The sequence below is a fragment of the Grampus griseus genome, assembly GCF_964374135.1.
Source record: "Grampus griseus genome assembly, chromosome: 8".
Lineage (NCBI taxonomy): Eukaryota > Metazoa > Chordata > Mammalia > Artiodactyla > Delphinidae > Grampus > Grampus griseus.
The window spans coordinates 30130813-30147025 of record NC_139002.1 but is presented as its reverse complement, the minus strand read 5'-3'; the positions used below and the strand labels follow the sequence as shown (position 1 = coordinate 30147025).

General features: G+C 36.3%; 1 protein-coding gene across 2 annotated transcripts in view; it reads left to right on the top strand.

The window, feature by feature from the left end:
- Nucleotides 1-16213, top strand: part of DYNC2H1 (dynein cytoplasmic 2 heavy chain 1) — a gene marked incomplete at its 5' end in the record, with an annotated part of 370982 nt that overhangs the window by 327140 nt on the left and 27629 nt on the right. For both annotated transcript variants that reach the window (XM_082660860.1, XM_082660861.1), the window contains one exon: nucleotides 9862-9971. In XM_082660860.1, the coding sequence (XP_082516986.1) occupies nucleotides 9862-9971 (110 nt within the window). The remainder of the gene's footprint in view (nucleotides 1-9861; nucleotides 9972-16213) is intronic.

Here is a 16213-nt window from a genome sequence, read left to right as displayed (position 1 = left end):
AAGACAAGGTGATTATTTTTTTTTAAGGAATAGCAAATGTTATAGGTCAGTTGGTGCATGCAATGTACCACTTTTCCTGTATGGTTTTGCACTGTCTTACTGCCTTCTTCCTCTGCTTGTTACACTGCTTTCACAAATAACATTCTTTGTCATATCAGCTTATTAGGAGTAACTTGATCAGTGTCCTTCTAGATACAGCAATCCTCATTCATTTTTTTTTTTTCGTAGTGCACATACCTGTCCACATCTTTAATTTTTCCCTTAGCAGAACACCCTGCTTTTTACCTTACAGAGAAAATTCAAGCTATGAAATATGACCACTTGAAAATGCCTACCCTTCCCTCCCACCTACAAATTTGTCTAAACCCACCCTCATCATCTTTGTTCTAATACAAAAGTAGTTGACCTTCTGCTGTTGAAGCCTCATCCGTAGAGCTGTATACTTGATTTCATCTCCTCTCATCTCTTTAGACACTTCCTCTAGGGGGGCCTTGCCTTGTGTAATTTCATCTTTTCCTCTCTTCTTACTCTATGCTGCCAGTCTGCCAATGGTACTCCTTTGAAGGGGCCAGAACTCATCTGAATGTTTATTTGGCTTCCAGTATAATCAACCTCTCAGTTGTAGGATTATTGAAGAAGAAACTACTGGATCTGAAAATGAGTTTAAAATTAGCAGGTAGAGAAGAACAAGGCAGAGACTCGGGTTTACCCATCTTCCTATCTACTGTGTATATGTCCAGATATAATCTATCAGTAAATGCCAGAAAAATGGAGGGAAGGAAGGATAGAGAAGTCAGAAGAGGAAGGACAAATAGTCCATCGGTGCTCTTAGAAAAATACAGAAATGCTCTGAAGTCCTTGGTATGTTATAATTGCATGGCTGTGATAATTTATCACTTAATGTATGTATCAGTATTATTTGCATTAGATTATTTTATAAAAGGCAGAAACTTTATTTGCTGCCAATGGGTAGCTTTTATTACACTATACGTGTAAGTATGCTTAATAATTATGCTTTGTGCATATAATAAATATATTATTGATACTGAAATTAATATCATTTAAAGCAGTTTTACATAAATTATTACAATTTTCTGTCATGATTATTCATACTAAGTATATTGTATACTGATCATCAAAACTGAAAACTTTTTCACTGTGTGATTTTCTAAAAAGCTTTATAGGCATTTAGCCTTAATTATAATGATAAAATATCCTTTTAACCTTCAGGATAATTTTCAGGCTTGACCATAGTTTATCTTATCTTTCTACCTAGGGAATATGCAATAATTCATCATTTATGTCACCACTTAAGGATATATTTTTATTGTTTTCCTGCCTTAATATTTTTTTTTCAGTTATGAATGTACAGATATCTGCTTCCCTAAGATAACCTTTAGTGTTTGGCATTCACTTTCCATCTAGTCAAGGGTCTGCCAGGTCCTTTGATTTCATACATGCCTTTTATGTTTCACAGATAAGTAACCAGAGCAACTTACAAAGTTTAGAGGAACAGCGTGGCTACTTAGGTGGGGAAGAAAGGGCTGAGAATATTGGGAGGGCAGGGAGAATTAGAAGTACTATTTTCAGAGATCTGAGAAAATGGCAGCTTTTGGTTATTTATGAAAGTGTAATGATCAGACTGATTCCAAATAGGTACACAGCAGGTTGAGCCCAGTTCCAGCCATGGTTTAAAATCCCAGAGCCTTTCATTTAGGGCATAACATATAGGAAACAGAACAAGCTACTGAGAGTATTACACATAGTACCTGATCAATACAGGGGTTTTGTGCAAATAAGGTGAGAGTGACTGGGTCAAGATGGCATTCATTTATTTAGTCAGTCAAACATATTATAAGCAACAACTTTATGCTAAGCTCTGAGTGAAGTACTGGAGATAAAATGATTAGTCAATTGATACAGTTTCTGCCTCACAGAATTTAAATTTCTTACATTCATTCATCTAGCAATTAAAAATTCTATCTTGGTGCCATGCACTGTGCTGAGGTTGCTGAATATAGAATGGTAAACAAAATAGATATACATTGTGTCCCAAGGAACTGTCCTTACAATTTATCAGAAAAAATAGACAACCGAATAAACAGCAACAGTAAGAGTGACAAAGGAAGTCTAGTACTATGGGAGCAAATAGCAAGAGTACCTAACATACATGGGAACAGGGAAGTGATGCTTAAGCTGAAAGCTTAGTAGGAATAGACCAAGCGAGGACAAGAGGAAAGACTGTGCCAGACAAGAGGAAAGACTGTGCCAGACAAGAGGAAGGTCAGAGTCAAGAGTAAGCCATGCACTTTTAATAACTAAAAGCAGAGCATAGAGCGCAAGGAGGGGTGTTCAGAGATTAGGCTGGTGGAGCAGGAAAGGCCATGTTATGATAATGTATTAAGGGATTATATTTGATCATAAGGGCAAAAGGGAACACTGTGGGATATTAAGGAGAGAAATCAGATTATGATTATATTTGATCATAAGGGCAAAAGGGAACACTGTGGGATATTAAGGAGAGAAATCAGATTATGTTTTAGAGGATCATTTTTCAATATGGAGAGAGTCTTACTCTACTGGGTGACATGGGTTTGAGACTGTCCTCTCAATGCTGGTGATTTAGAGAGAGCCAGAGAACCCTTAGGTACCCAAGCAGTCTCAGCCAAAGAGAGTCTTGCAGTCATTTATCCTATGGTCTCTAAGATCCTTTAGGGCAAGGACTTTTAAAAAAATAATAATTCCACTGTATTTCTAATACGTAGCATACTGCCTTCTGAATAAATGAATGAACAAATGAATGGACTAGATATATAAATATAATATAATATATATAACATATTATTTCCTATTGAGACCCTAGAATTATTTTCCTGACTTTGACTTTTTCTGCTCTTTCTTCAGAAATAACATCTTCTGAGAGTTTCTTTGGTTCCTGATTTCCACTGTTTGTTTCCCCTTTGGCCTGCAGAATAGCCTCTACAGAAGTTCTCCCTAGTATAGTCTGATTTTTCTGTGTTGATCATTTTAAATTCCAGCATGTTTTCTACCCAGTTCATAAATCTGTGGGGTCAGCATTTGCCTTTTTCCCTCTGTCTTCATATTTTCAACTTCTCACAGTTGGATCCCTTGACTCTACGCCTGCAATTTCTGTTCCAACCTAGCTCATGAGTTGATTCTGTTTAAGGATATAAGACCTTCATATCGAGTACCCAGTTAGGCTTGGGTGTGCTAAACAGACCCAGTATTCTGCACATGTTTAATGGGCTCCTGAATGTCTCATTTTACTTCTACTGCTAACCAAACTTGGGGTGCCATGTGTCATTGGCAAGCTTTCATGCCCATTTTTTAGGACTGAGCTTCTCAGTAGGTTCTTTCTTTCATTTTAAAATTTATAGTGACTTCTTGAACTCTACACAATTTTTTTGGCCTAACTCGAGCCAGTGGCTGGTACACTCATATGCTACCAAATCCTGCCACCCATCATTCTTATGATGGAATCTCGTTTATATCAACTGTTAAGGTCCTTGAAATCTGGGGAGATTTAAGCAATAAAAAGAATTAGTTATTATTGTTGTTATTATTATTAATAAATGCCATTCAGCGTGACATATAAACTATCCTTAGAGTTTATCAGGAAAGACAACAAATAAGCCACAACAATCAAAATGATAAAGGAAGTGCAGTACTCTAGGAATAAATAGCAGAAGTACTACAACCTAGAAGCACTTAATGCTATCTCCATTCCTGTAATGGCCTGAATTAAGTCTGAATTAGGCCTCATTTGGGCACTGTGTAGTAGACTATACCAAAGTACCTTTTCTATCAGCAGACGCTAATGTTATGTTGCTTCCTTCCATCCCCTCCCACTGTGGAACGCTGGGAAGCATATTTTTCCCTAGTATAGGCATCAGCCCCTTCACTCTTATGTTTTTCTGAGATTCTTTTTAGGTGCTACTTCCTATTTTTTGTTCAAATATTCAGGCACACAGTTTCTCGCATGTCTGCAAAGATGCTTGTTGTTAGCCACATAGATTGCTTTAACTTTTTCACTTTGCATTTTACTTCTGTGGCCCACTTCAAGAAAACTAATTCTTCACTGAAAAAAAAATATCTGTGAGCCTCTAGCTCTTATTTCTTCCCCTTTAACCCTAATTATCACTAATACATCAGACTGGCATTTCTAGATCTAGAAATGTGGCTCGTTACACCCTTTTTGGGTTCATCTAAATAGCTCTTCTCACTTCCCTAGCAGTAAAATGTACTAGTGACCTATATTTGAGCTTCAGATCACTTTCTTTTCTTTCAGTGCACCACTTCAAACATATACTCAAACTTTTTGAATGATCAAATGAAGGATAGAAAGAAAAATGAATATTTATAAGAACTGAGCATATTTTGGATCTCAGACATACATGTGCTTTAGACACAATCTAGTAATATTTATAATATATGAGGTACATATTTTTATTTCCATTTTTAAAGATGCAAAAAGTAAAACCCCATATTCAAGAATAGTTTACAAAATGTGTATGATAAATGATAGAACTCACACTCAAATTCCCTTTCTATAATAATATCTCAGAGTTTTTGATATCTATCAGCAACATTTTTAAAAGATGTTTCTACCCCTTGAAACCTTTTTATAAGTTGGCCTCAAGGTCACCACACACTTCTGTTTTTTTATCTGTCTATTTCTCTGGCTTTTCTATTCCCTCATCTCTAATTGGATTCCCTAGAGCACAGTCCTCTGTCCTTTTCTATCTGTACTCCACCCATAGTGATCTCATGCCTATGAATCCCATCTAAACTTTTATTATTCTCAGATTTATAGCTCCAGCCCAGTATTCTCCCCTAACTCTGGTGTATACTCAGTATTTTCACTTGGATGTTTAATAAACATCTCAAACTTAACATATTCAAAACTGAACTCCTGCCCTTTACTGAAAAACTTGTGCTACCCGCAGTCTTTCCCGTAAAAGTAAATGACATCTCCACCTTTCTTGAGGCATAGGCACAAGGTCTTGGAATCATTGTTAACTCTTTTCTCATATACTGCATCCATTCAATCAGAAAAATTACCTTGGTTGTACGTTCGAAATATATTCTGAGACACCTCTCACCACTTTCACTGCTACTACCTTGATTGAAGTCATTATTGGTGCAGCTGCCACCTGACTAGTCCTGCTTCCACCCTGGTCTCCTTTCTGGTCAGTTCTCAACCCAGAAGTCTAAATATTCTGGTTAAAGCATCAGATTATATCACTCCTCTCTTGGAAATTTCCCCACGGTTTCTCGTCTCATCCAGAGTAACAAAATCCTTATAGCAACCTACAAGATCTGGCCCGTTTACCTCTCTGATTTCCTCTCCTACTTTTTGCTTCCTAATTTATTCTGTTCCAGCCATACTGGTCTCCTTGCTTTTCAATGAACAGCCTGGCACACTCCCTCAAAGGGACTTTATTCTTCCTGTTTCCTCTACCTGGAATGCTCTCCCTCAGATATCTGCAAGGAAGTTTCTTTTTTCCTTGTTTCTTCTTTTTTTTTTTTTTCAAGGAAAGAAGTTTCTTTATCCCTTCAGGACCATCCTATTTCAGATTGTAACCCTCCTCTTCCTTGATACTTTACATCCTGTTTCCCTTTTAAATTTTTTTCCATAGCCTATATCTCCACCTAATAGTGTATATATTTTACTTGTTTGTTTGTTTGTTTTCTCTGTGTTCCTCCACTAAAATGGAAGCTTGATAAGGGCAGAGATTTTTGTCTGTTTACTGCTCTATCCAAGCATGTAGAACAGTGGCTTACACAAGTAGGTTTTTCAATAAATATCTGTTGAATAAATGAATGATTCAGTCAATCTTAGGGTTATTCTCAAGCAAACTGACATAAATCTCTTTCATGCTTCCCAATCATCATGATTCATACACCTGCTGAGATGTATTTTTGTAGTACCCATGAGATATTTCTGAGATTTTAGCTTCTATTTAAATCTACCCAATGAACACTATTGTTCAACTTTATACTCTGTTCCACCATCTAACATTTGAAGGCTTGTTTCATTTTCTCTTAAGATCTTGAACTTTAAAAGTAATTTTATTAAAATTACATTGTTTACTTTTCTTTCATTTTCTGAGATGTCTTAATCAATTTTGCAAGGTTCTGCAATACTTTGCATTCCTGAGAAGGGAATCTCTTTTTTTCCCCTAACTCAGTAACTTTCACAGTCATTACTGCAATGTTTTACACATACTGGGTACTCCGTAAAAATATTCATAGGAAAACTTACATAAACAAAATTGAAAAAATAGTCTGTATGTGGTCAAAAACCTCCAGCATCCCTATTTTCATGTACTATACTCAGCTAGAAGAGCTACCTTACGGGTATTTTTTATTCATATTCTTTAATTTATTCATCATTTGGTGAATGTTTATTGAATTTTTATTATGTGCCATTCATTGCTCTGCCAATAAGAATCTCTACATTTAGTGGAGATATATAATAAATAAATACATTAAATTAGAATTGCATAGAAAAATACATCTTTGCCAAAATCCTGAGACTTAAGATTAACATACAGTCAAACTTTAAATTGGATTATCACCATTATAGAATGAACTTAGGGTATAGTATATCTGAAATTTTATCCAATAAAATATAGCTATTACTATAGCAGTAGAATTACAGAATTTTAGGCGTCAGATTTTGTACAGAGACAATAATTTCTCAATACTGTCAGCTGATTACTTCTGCCTATAGTCAACTCTCTTGCACATTTGGAATACTAAACAGTAGTCTATGATGATTGGCAGTTTTATAGAAGCAATCCTATAAACCATGCTATTTGTACTGCTTGCAGAAGATAAATCTTGGGTCTAGAAATGTGACAATATAGCAACATAATTGGCTTTCAAGATAACAAAATCTTCTCTGAATTTTTATGTGCATCTCAGCGTTTATCACATGCATACCAATTTCAGCAGCTACCTGGAGTATCACAGTAAGGGGATCTTTACAGCAGAAAACATGCAGAGAATTTAAACTCTTAAGACAAGTTTGGTTTTTTGAAGAACTGGCAGGTTCTAGCAAACAAATTACTTTCCCTGAAAGTAACCGGTGATTGTTAGTAACATTTGCTATGTTGGTACCCTTATTTTCAAAACACTGTTTCAAGGCTTTCCTTGCTTTATACAGCCATTTTTACCACTTAAAGTATTCTATTACATCTGGTATGAACATAGTTTATTAGTATAAAACAAGACAATTGAAAAATGTCTTTTATGTCATATAGTTTTATCTTTGGTTAAAGAAGAAGAATGAAAGTAGTTGACAATTTTTCTGCTATAGTCAATAAGTCTGTCCTATCAAATACTGTTATTATTTCTGAAAACCCAGTGGAAAGTTATGAACAAAACATGTGTACCTTTGATTCCTAAATCAGTCATAGTCCTCACCACTATTCCATTGTCAATGATAAGTGCATGCTGATTTTCCATTCTATAATGTATCTTCTATCAGGTTCACTTTGTTGTTAGCTATATGCAGCTGGAAAACTCTTCACAACCAAGAAAAGCGGCGATTGGTTTCATTGTTAATTTACACATTGTCACACTTTAAAAGGACTTTAAGATATATACGCTTATCTAATTGTCTATTGCACATAATATTAAAGTAGAATATTTAATATTACTACCAATAATATTAACTTGTTTGTGAATAATAAAAATAGTTTAGGAAAATATATTTCAGTAACATGTTTTCTAGGAAGAACCTTGAACATAAGGTCTATAGCTTAAAGAAATCTCAAAACTCCTCATACTTCATGTCCTGAAAATGATTGTTATTCTATATTAATGATTTTGTCAGGCTTTTTTTTAACCGCCACAAATTCGAAACCTCAATGAAAAATTGTTCCTAAATAAATATTCCTTTTAATGTCTATTGTTTTGAAATTGTAAAAGTGAGAAAATAAATATTTGATGTATCTAATTTTTCTTTATTTCTTTCTTTTCTGTATTTTTAAAAATTGTTTATGCCTAGATTGAAGATGATTTATATTGGATTTTTTTGTAAATGATATTAGGGCCTTGTTTCTCCTTGAGAAAATTCAAGATGGCAAAGCTAATATTTCATTGTTACTTCATTCTCACAAGATAGAAAGTATTCCCAACTAGAACTTGAAGGACTCATGTTAAATAAAACTAAGTAACCTACAATTAAATTTTGTTCTTAATAATAATTTTATTTAGTGTTGCAAATGCAAGTATGTCAAACAATTTTACAAAGGTCTGAATTTCAAGATAACCAAATATGTATATTATTCTTCATACTAGTTAAATTTTTATTAATATTTCTTGACTAAAATGCTTCCAACATTTTTCCTTACACTTGTCTAGCTATTGTAGTCTCTCAAGATTTGTAATAATTATCAATTTCTCTATTTATTGAACTCTAGAGTTCTTAATTTTCTTATATAAAATTAACAGTTTTCACGATTATTTTTAAAACTTTACTCTTGCAATAATAAACTCTCATTTATAGTTTAGAGCAAGAGAATTTCATCCTATAGAGCACATAGGGAGTTATTTTCACTCCAAGTGGCATGTAAAATGCCCATTTATATGTGATAGTAAATAATCTAATATTTTAAATAAATCTAAATGTCATACCTTGTTGGCATTTGCAACATTGTTACACTTATTAGATAGGGTAGTAACATCTGTGCTTATACACATATTTATATTATTCATTTCTGGGAATGTCAGGACATTTTTAAAGTAAGCATCTATTTATTGGGCCTGCCAGAAGGTGAAGGCAAATAGTAGATCTTGATGAAATATTGAAGCTGAACTGAACTTTATATCTAATAAATATCAGTATGCTGTAGAGAAAATTGATGTAGATTAAAGGATTTAGAAAGTTAATGGGTTGAAAAGGGTGACACTTCAGCATGAGTGGTCCGGTAAGGCCACTTAGGAGGTGATATTTAAACAGAGACTTGAATGAAGTAAGAAAGCAAATCCTGAACATATCTGAGGGAAAAACAGATGTAGGCAGGGAACAGGCTAACTAGTTAAGAGGTTATTGCAGTAATCCAAGTGATAATATGGTGGTGTTATGGATTAGGGTGGTGGATGTGGAAATGAAGAAGTGCTAAGATTTTTATATCAGACCTGTGAATTTGGCTGTGGGACATGGGAGAGATGTAAAAAATAATTTCAAGGTTTTGGCCTGAGCAATCAATTGAATTTCTCACTGAGCTGAAGGATTCTGGTGATAAAGAAGATTTCCTAGAGAAGAGGAAGGTGGTCTTGCAAATTTAGAATTCTGATTTGAACATGTTTAGATAACTGTTAAACATCATGGTGGAAATGTCAGAAAAGTAAGTGACAGGAAACAGGTAGGAAGGAGTAGCAGATACAATATTGGGAATCATAAGCATACTGGTCTTTAAAACTATAGGATTGACCAAGTAATGGTCCTGAGTACACCCCAATATTGGGAATTCCAGGAAAGGAGGAGGAGTCAATGATGGACACCAAGAAGTTATAGTCAGGAAGACAGAAGAAAGACTGGGAGACTGTAGTGATTGAGAAGCCAAAAGAAGAAAGTGTTTTAAGAAGGTCAAAGTGTTTTAAAAAGGTCAAATACTATAGATGAAATTAGACAATGTTTTTTTGTTATGAAGTGGCACAGATAAATATCAATAGGATAATAGCTGGTGAGAAGAAGGACCAAGAGAGGGTATTTTTTGGTTTGGTTTGGTTTTTAGTGGGAACTATTTCACCATATCTGTATCCAATCTTTATCTTTCAAGTTTGCAAAGTTTTTAAATGTGTGTTCGTGTATTTCCCTCCTCCTAGAACTGGGTAGAGAGAGCTGAAAACCAGACTCTTCTCTCCGATACACTTGACCTATCAGAACTCTTCCACCCAGACACATTTCTCAATGCGCTTCGCCAGGAAACTGCAAGGTAAATAGAATGAAATACTTATTTGTCTGAGAGGGTAATTATACTTTGATTTGTTCACTTCTGATCACATTCCCTTGATTGTCAAGAAATAAATGTATTGTTGAATCCAGATAGTTGTATTATTTCTTAATACTTGACGTTTAATAACAGTAAACTTCTAGTTTAGAGAACACTGCTTTCAATTATGATGTGTTTTATATTAGAATTGAAAAAGGCAAAACAATTTTTAAAATTTTGGTCATTTATTTATCTAGACCTATTGTGTCCAATATGGTAGGCAGAAGTCAAATGATGCTATTTAAATTTAAATGATTTATTCCTGATATTAGTGGATATGGTTTCAGTTTTTCACCATTCAGAATGATGTTGGCTGAGGGTTTGTCATATGTGGCCTGTATTATGTTGAGGTAAGTTCCCTCTGTGCCTACTTTCTGGAGAGACTTTATCATAAATGGGTGTTGAATTTTGTCGAAAGCTTTTTCTGCATCTGTTGAGATGATCGTATGTTTTTTCTCCTTCAGTTTGTTAATATGGTGTATCACATTGATTGATTTGCGTATATTGAAGAATCCTTGCATTCCTGGGATAAACCCCACTTGATCATGGTGTATGATCCTTTTAATGTGCTGCTGGATTCTGTTTGCTAGTATTTTGTTGAGGATTTTTGCATCTATGTTCATCAGTGATATTGGCCTGTAGTTGTCTTTTTTTGTGACATCTGTCTGGTTTTGGTATCAGGGCCTCATAGAATAAGATTAGGAGTGTTCCTCTCTTTGCTATATTTTGGAAGAGTTTGAGAAGGATAGTATTCACCTGTAAAGCCATCTGGTCCTGGTCTTTTCTTTGTTGGAAAATTAATCACAGTTTGTTGGAAGATTTTTAACACAGTTTCAATTTCAGTGCTTGTGATTGGTCCATTTATATTTTCTATTTCTTCCTGGTTCAGTCTCAGAAGGTTGTGCTTTTCAAAGAATTTGTCCATTTCTTCCAGTTGTCCATTTTACTAGTATATAATTGCTTGTAATAATCTCTCATGATCCTTTGTATTTCTGCAGTGTCAGTTGTTACTTCTTTTTCATTTCTAATTCTATTGATTTGAGTCTTCTCCCTTTTTTTCTTGAAGAGTCTGGCTAATGGTTTATCAATTTTATTTATCTTCGTAAAGAACCAGCTTTTAGTTTTATTGATCTTTGCTATCGTTTCCTTCACTGTTTACGGATGATGTGATACTTACTATACATAGAGAATCCTAAAGATGCTACCAGAAAACTACTACAGCTAATCAATGAATTTGGTAAAGTAGCAGGAAACAAAATTAATGCACAGGAATCTGTTGCATTCCTATACACTAATGATGAAAAATCTGAAAGAGAAATTAAGGAAAAACTCCCATTTACCACTGCAACAAAAAGAATAAAATACCTAGGAATAAACCTACCTAAGGAGACAAAAGACCTGTATGCAGAAAACTATAAGACACTGATGAAAGAAATTAAAGATGATACAAACAGATGGAGAGCTATACCATATACTTGGATTGGAAGAATCAACATTGTGAAAATGACTATACTACCCAAAGCAATCTACAGATTCAATGCAATCCCTATCAACCTACCACTGGCACTTTTCACAGAACTAGAACAAAAAAATTCACAATTAGTATGGAAACATAAAAGACCCTGAATAGCCAAAGCAATCTTGAGAAAGAAAAACAGAGCTGGAGGAATCAGGGTCCCTGACCTCAGACTATACTACAAAAGCTACAGTAATCAAGACAGTATGGTACTGGCAAAAAAACAGACATGTAGATCAATGGAACAGATAGAAAGCCCAGAGATAAACCCACTCATATGGTCACCTTATCTTTGATAAAGGAGGCAAGAATATACGATGGAGCAATGACACTCTCTTCAATAAGTGGTGCTGGGAAAACTGGACAGCCACATGTGAAAAATGAAATTAGAACACTCCCTAACACCATACACAAAAATAAACTCAGATGGATTAAAGACCTAAATGTAAGGCCAGACACGATAAAACTCTTAGAGGAAAACATAGGCAGAGCACTCTATGACATAAATCACAGCAAGATCCTTTTTGACCCACCTCCTAGAGAAGTGGAAATAAACACAAAAATAAACAAATGGGACCTAATGAAACTTCAAAGCTTTTGCACAGTAGAGGAAACCATAAACAAGACGAAAAGCCAACCCTCAAAATGAGAGAAACTATTTGCAAACATAGCAACTGACAAAGGATTAATCTCCAAATATACAACTCATGCAGCTCAATATCAAAAGAAAAACCCAATCCAAAAATGGGCAGAAGACCTAAATAGACATTTCTCCAGAGAAGATATACAGATTGCCAACAGACACGTGTAAGGATGCTCAACATCACTAATCATTAGGGAAATGCAAATCAAAACTAAAGTGAGGTATTGCCTCACAGCAGTCAGAATGGCCATCATCAAAAATCTACAAACAATAAATGCTGGAGAGGGTGTGGAGAAAAGGGAACCCTCTTGCACTGTTGATGGGAATGTAAATTGATGCAGCCACTATGGAGAACCGTATGGAGGTTCCTTGAAAACTAAAAATAGAACTACCATACAACCCAGCAATCCCACTACTGGGCATATACCCTGAGGAAACCATAATTCAAAAAGAGTCATGTACCACACTGTTCATTGCAGCTGTATTTACAATAGCCAGAACATGGAAGCAACCTAAGTGTCCATTGACAGATGAATGGATAAAGAAGATGTGGCACATATTACAATGGAATATTACTCAGCCATAAAAAAAACGAAATTGAGTTGTTTGTGGTAAGGTGGATGGACCTAGAGACTGTCATACAGAATGAAGTAAGTCAGAAAGAGAAAAACAAATACCATATGCTAAGGCATATATATGGAATCTAAAAAAAATAGTTCTGAAGAACCTAGGGGCACAACTAAAATAAAGTCACAGACATAGAGAATGGACTTGAGGACACAGGGATGGGGAAGGGTAAGCTGGGATGAAGTGAAAGAGTGGCATGGACATATATACACTACCAAATTTAAAATAGCTAGTGGGAAGCAGCCTCATAGCACAGGGAGATCAGCTCCCTGCTTTGTGACCACCTAGAGGGGTGGGATAGGGAGGGTGGGAGGGAGACGCAAGAGGTAGGGGATATGGGGATATATGTATACATATAGCTGATTCACTTTGTTATACAGCAGCAACTAACACAACATTGTAATGCAATTGTACTCCAATGAAGATGTAAAAAAGAAATTAAATGATTTAAAGTTAAAATGGATTAAGGAGACTAGATGGTTGCATAAGAGGATGTGACCCTCATCTTCTCCCCTGAACAAATCCGAAATACATCTACAGGAGGAGCATTTCTCAGTGAAAACTAACTGGAACTGGTAGAAGGACTCCTTTAAAACCGAGGCTGTAAGAAAAATACACATGTAATCAGGTAGGAAGGGAAGAAAAGCAATCAAATCAGGACCTGTGCCCCAGAGAGGGGACTCAGAGGAAAAGGGTGATTATATGGGCAGACCCTAGCCCTGGGGAGTGAGTGGGTCAAGCCACAGACTAGGCTTCCCAGTCCTGGGGTCCTACATGGAGGAAATAAGCCCCCTCACTGGTTGGAGGAACACTGTGACAAATAGAAGGGCTGGGAGAATCCTGGGCTCCATTCAAGAGGAGTGTGTGTGCACTGGCTAGCCTCTGGGGCAAGGTGGAGAGAGGTCTGCTCTAGTGGCTGCTGAGTTTCCCGTGACTGCCTCATCATACACCCCAGACTGAGCTAAGCAAAAGCTCTGGCCCCTCTTAGTCCATGCCACAGTATGGCACTGGATCTGGGGTGGCCAGGACCAGGGAAAAGACTTGACTTTGGGATGCAGAGGTGATTTAGTCCCAGGGTGGACCCTGAATGGGCTGTGGTGGCCATTGTTGGCACTTACTCAAGTGGTGCCCTAGAAGCAGTCCAGAGGGCAGCCGCTGTACAACCACAGCTCAACCCACCACCTTGCCCCAGTATACACAGAGAAACCACAGAGGCCCTGCCTCCCCTTTGGGGCACAGAGGAGGTTGGAGATAGTGATCAGTTGTGAGAGACAAAGAGGTCTTGCCCCCACGGCAGGGAAGAGAGGTCTGCTCTAGTGGCTGCCTGTTTTCCTCCAACCACCTCATCATGTGCCTCAGCTCAAGCTAAGCAAATGGTTGGACCCCACTTAGTCCATGCCACAGCACAGCCCTTGATCTGGGGCGGCTGCGACCAGGGAAAAGACTCAACCGTGGTCTGTGGCTGAGCAGAACCACAGATGCCTGCACAGACAGCACATTGGACTGCTGTATGCACATGAACCTCACTTGATTCAGCACTCCCCTCCTGGGACAAAATTCCTGGTGTGGGGAGTGGGGAAAACCCACACTTAAAGGAAATGGAGCCAGTTCGAGCCTGACACACAGGTCTTCTTCTGCAGCAACATGGGATCAGACCCCGACCCTGGGAGGGCAGTGATGGTTACTGACCAGAGAAGAAGCCTTGCCTCACACCCCAGGCCAGCTGTGTCTCCAGCCCCACCACTTACCAAGGCGATAGCTGCCAGCACACTCTGAGGAAAGACATGACTGGCATCCACATCAAATCCAGCTCTCCCACCAAAGGCATTGAACATATGTAGTCAGCATAGAGACACTCAAACATAAGAACACCCCTTTAAGATGCAATAGGTAACTGTTTCACCTAAATTCATAGAGGCAGAGAAAGTTAAGTCTAAAAAAATGAAAAGGCAGAGGAACTACTCTCAATTGAAAGATCAAGAGAAAAAATAAATAATGAAAGAGAAATAAACAATTTACCAGATAAAGAGTTAGACACATTGGTAGTGAAAATGTTACTTGAATTAGGAAAAAGAATTGATCTAAAAAATGAACATGTTCTCAAGGAACTAGAAAATATAAAGATCCAGTCAAAAATAAATAATTTAATAGCTGAAATAACACATTAGAAGGAATGAATAGCAGACTAAGTGATATAGAAGAATGCATAAGTGATCTGGAAGACAGAATAATGGAAATCATCCAATCAGAGCACCAGGAGAAAAAAAAAATTTTTTTTAAAAAGCAATCTAAGAAACATGTCTGATAACATTAAGTGTCCCAACTTTCGCATTTTAGTGGTTCCAGAAAGAGACGAGAGAGAGAAGGAGAGTGAAAATGTATTTGAGGAAATTGTGTCTGAAAACTTCAGAAACCTGAAGAAGGAAATAGATATCTAGGTACAGGAAGTACAGAGGGTCTCAAACAAGATGAACCCAAACAGACCCACACCAAGATATATCATAATTAAAATGGAAAAATTTTTAAATAGAGAATTCTAAAGGCAGCAAGAAAAAAATAGAGAGCCATACACAAGGGAATCCCCATAAGGCTATCAACTGATTTCTCTGCAGAAACATTGCAGGCCAGAAAGGATATATTTAAAATCCTGAAAAGGAAACACCTGCAAGCTAGGATACTCTACCCAATAAAATTATCATTTAGAATAGAAAAAGAGATAAAGAATTTCTCAGACAAGCAAAAACTAAAAGAATTCATCAATACTAAACCTACCCTAAAAGAACTGTTGAAGGATCTCTAAATGGAAAATAAATAAGAATCTATAGGAAATGGAAAATCCCAGTAGGAAAGATAAATATATAGTAAATGTTGAAGATCACTTAAATAAGTCAGTACATAGGTTAAAAGACAAAAAGTGTAAAAGCAACTATAACTACAACAAACAGCTAAGGGATAAACATGAAGATGTAAAATATGACACAAAAAACAAAAATGTCGGGGACGGTAGTAAAAATGTATATCTTTTAAAATGGTTTGAACTTAAATGACTGTCAGTTTAAATCAAGTAGATATAATTATGGGTCAACACACATGAACCTAGGGTAACCACAAATCAAAAACCTACAATACATACACAAAAACTAAAAAGAAAGGAACACAAGCATAGTACTAAAGAAAATTGTCAAACCACTAGAGAAGAAACAAAGATGTGAACAGAAAAAGCTACAAAACCAGCCAGAAAACAAGTAGTAAAATGGCAATACGTACATACCTATTAATTATTACTTTAAATGTCAATGGACTAATGCTCTAATTAAGTGGTTCATTGGATACAAAAACAAGACCCTTCAATATGCTGCCTGTAAGAGACTCACTTTAGGGCTAAAGATACACACAGAC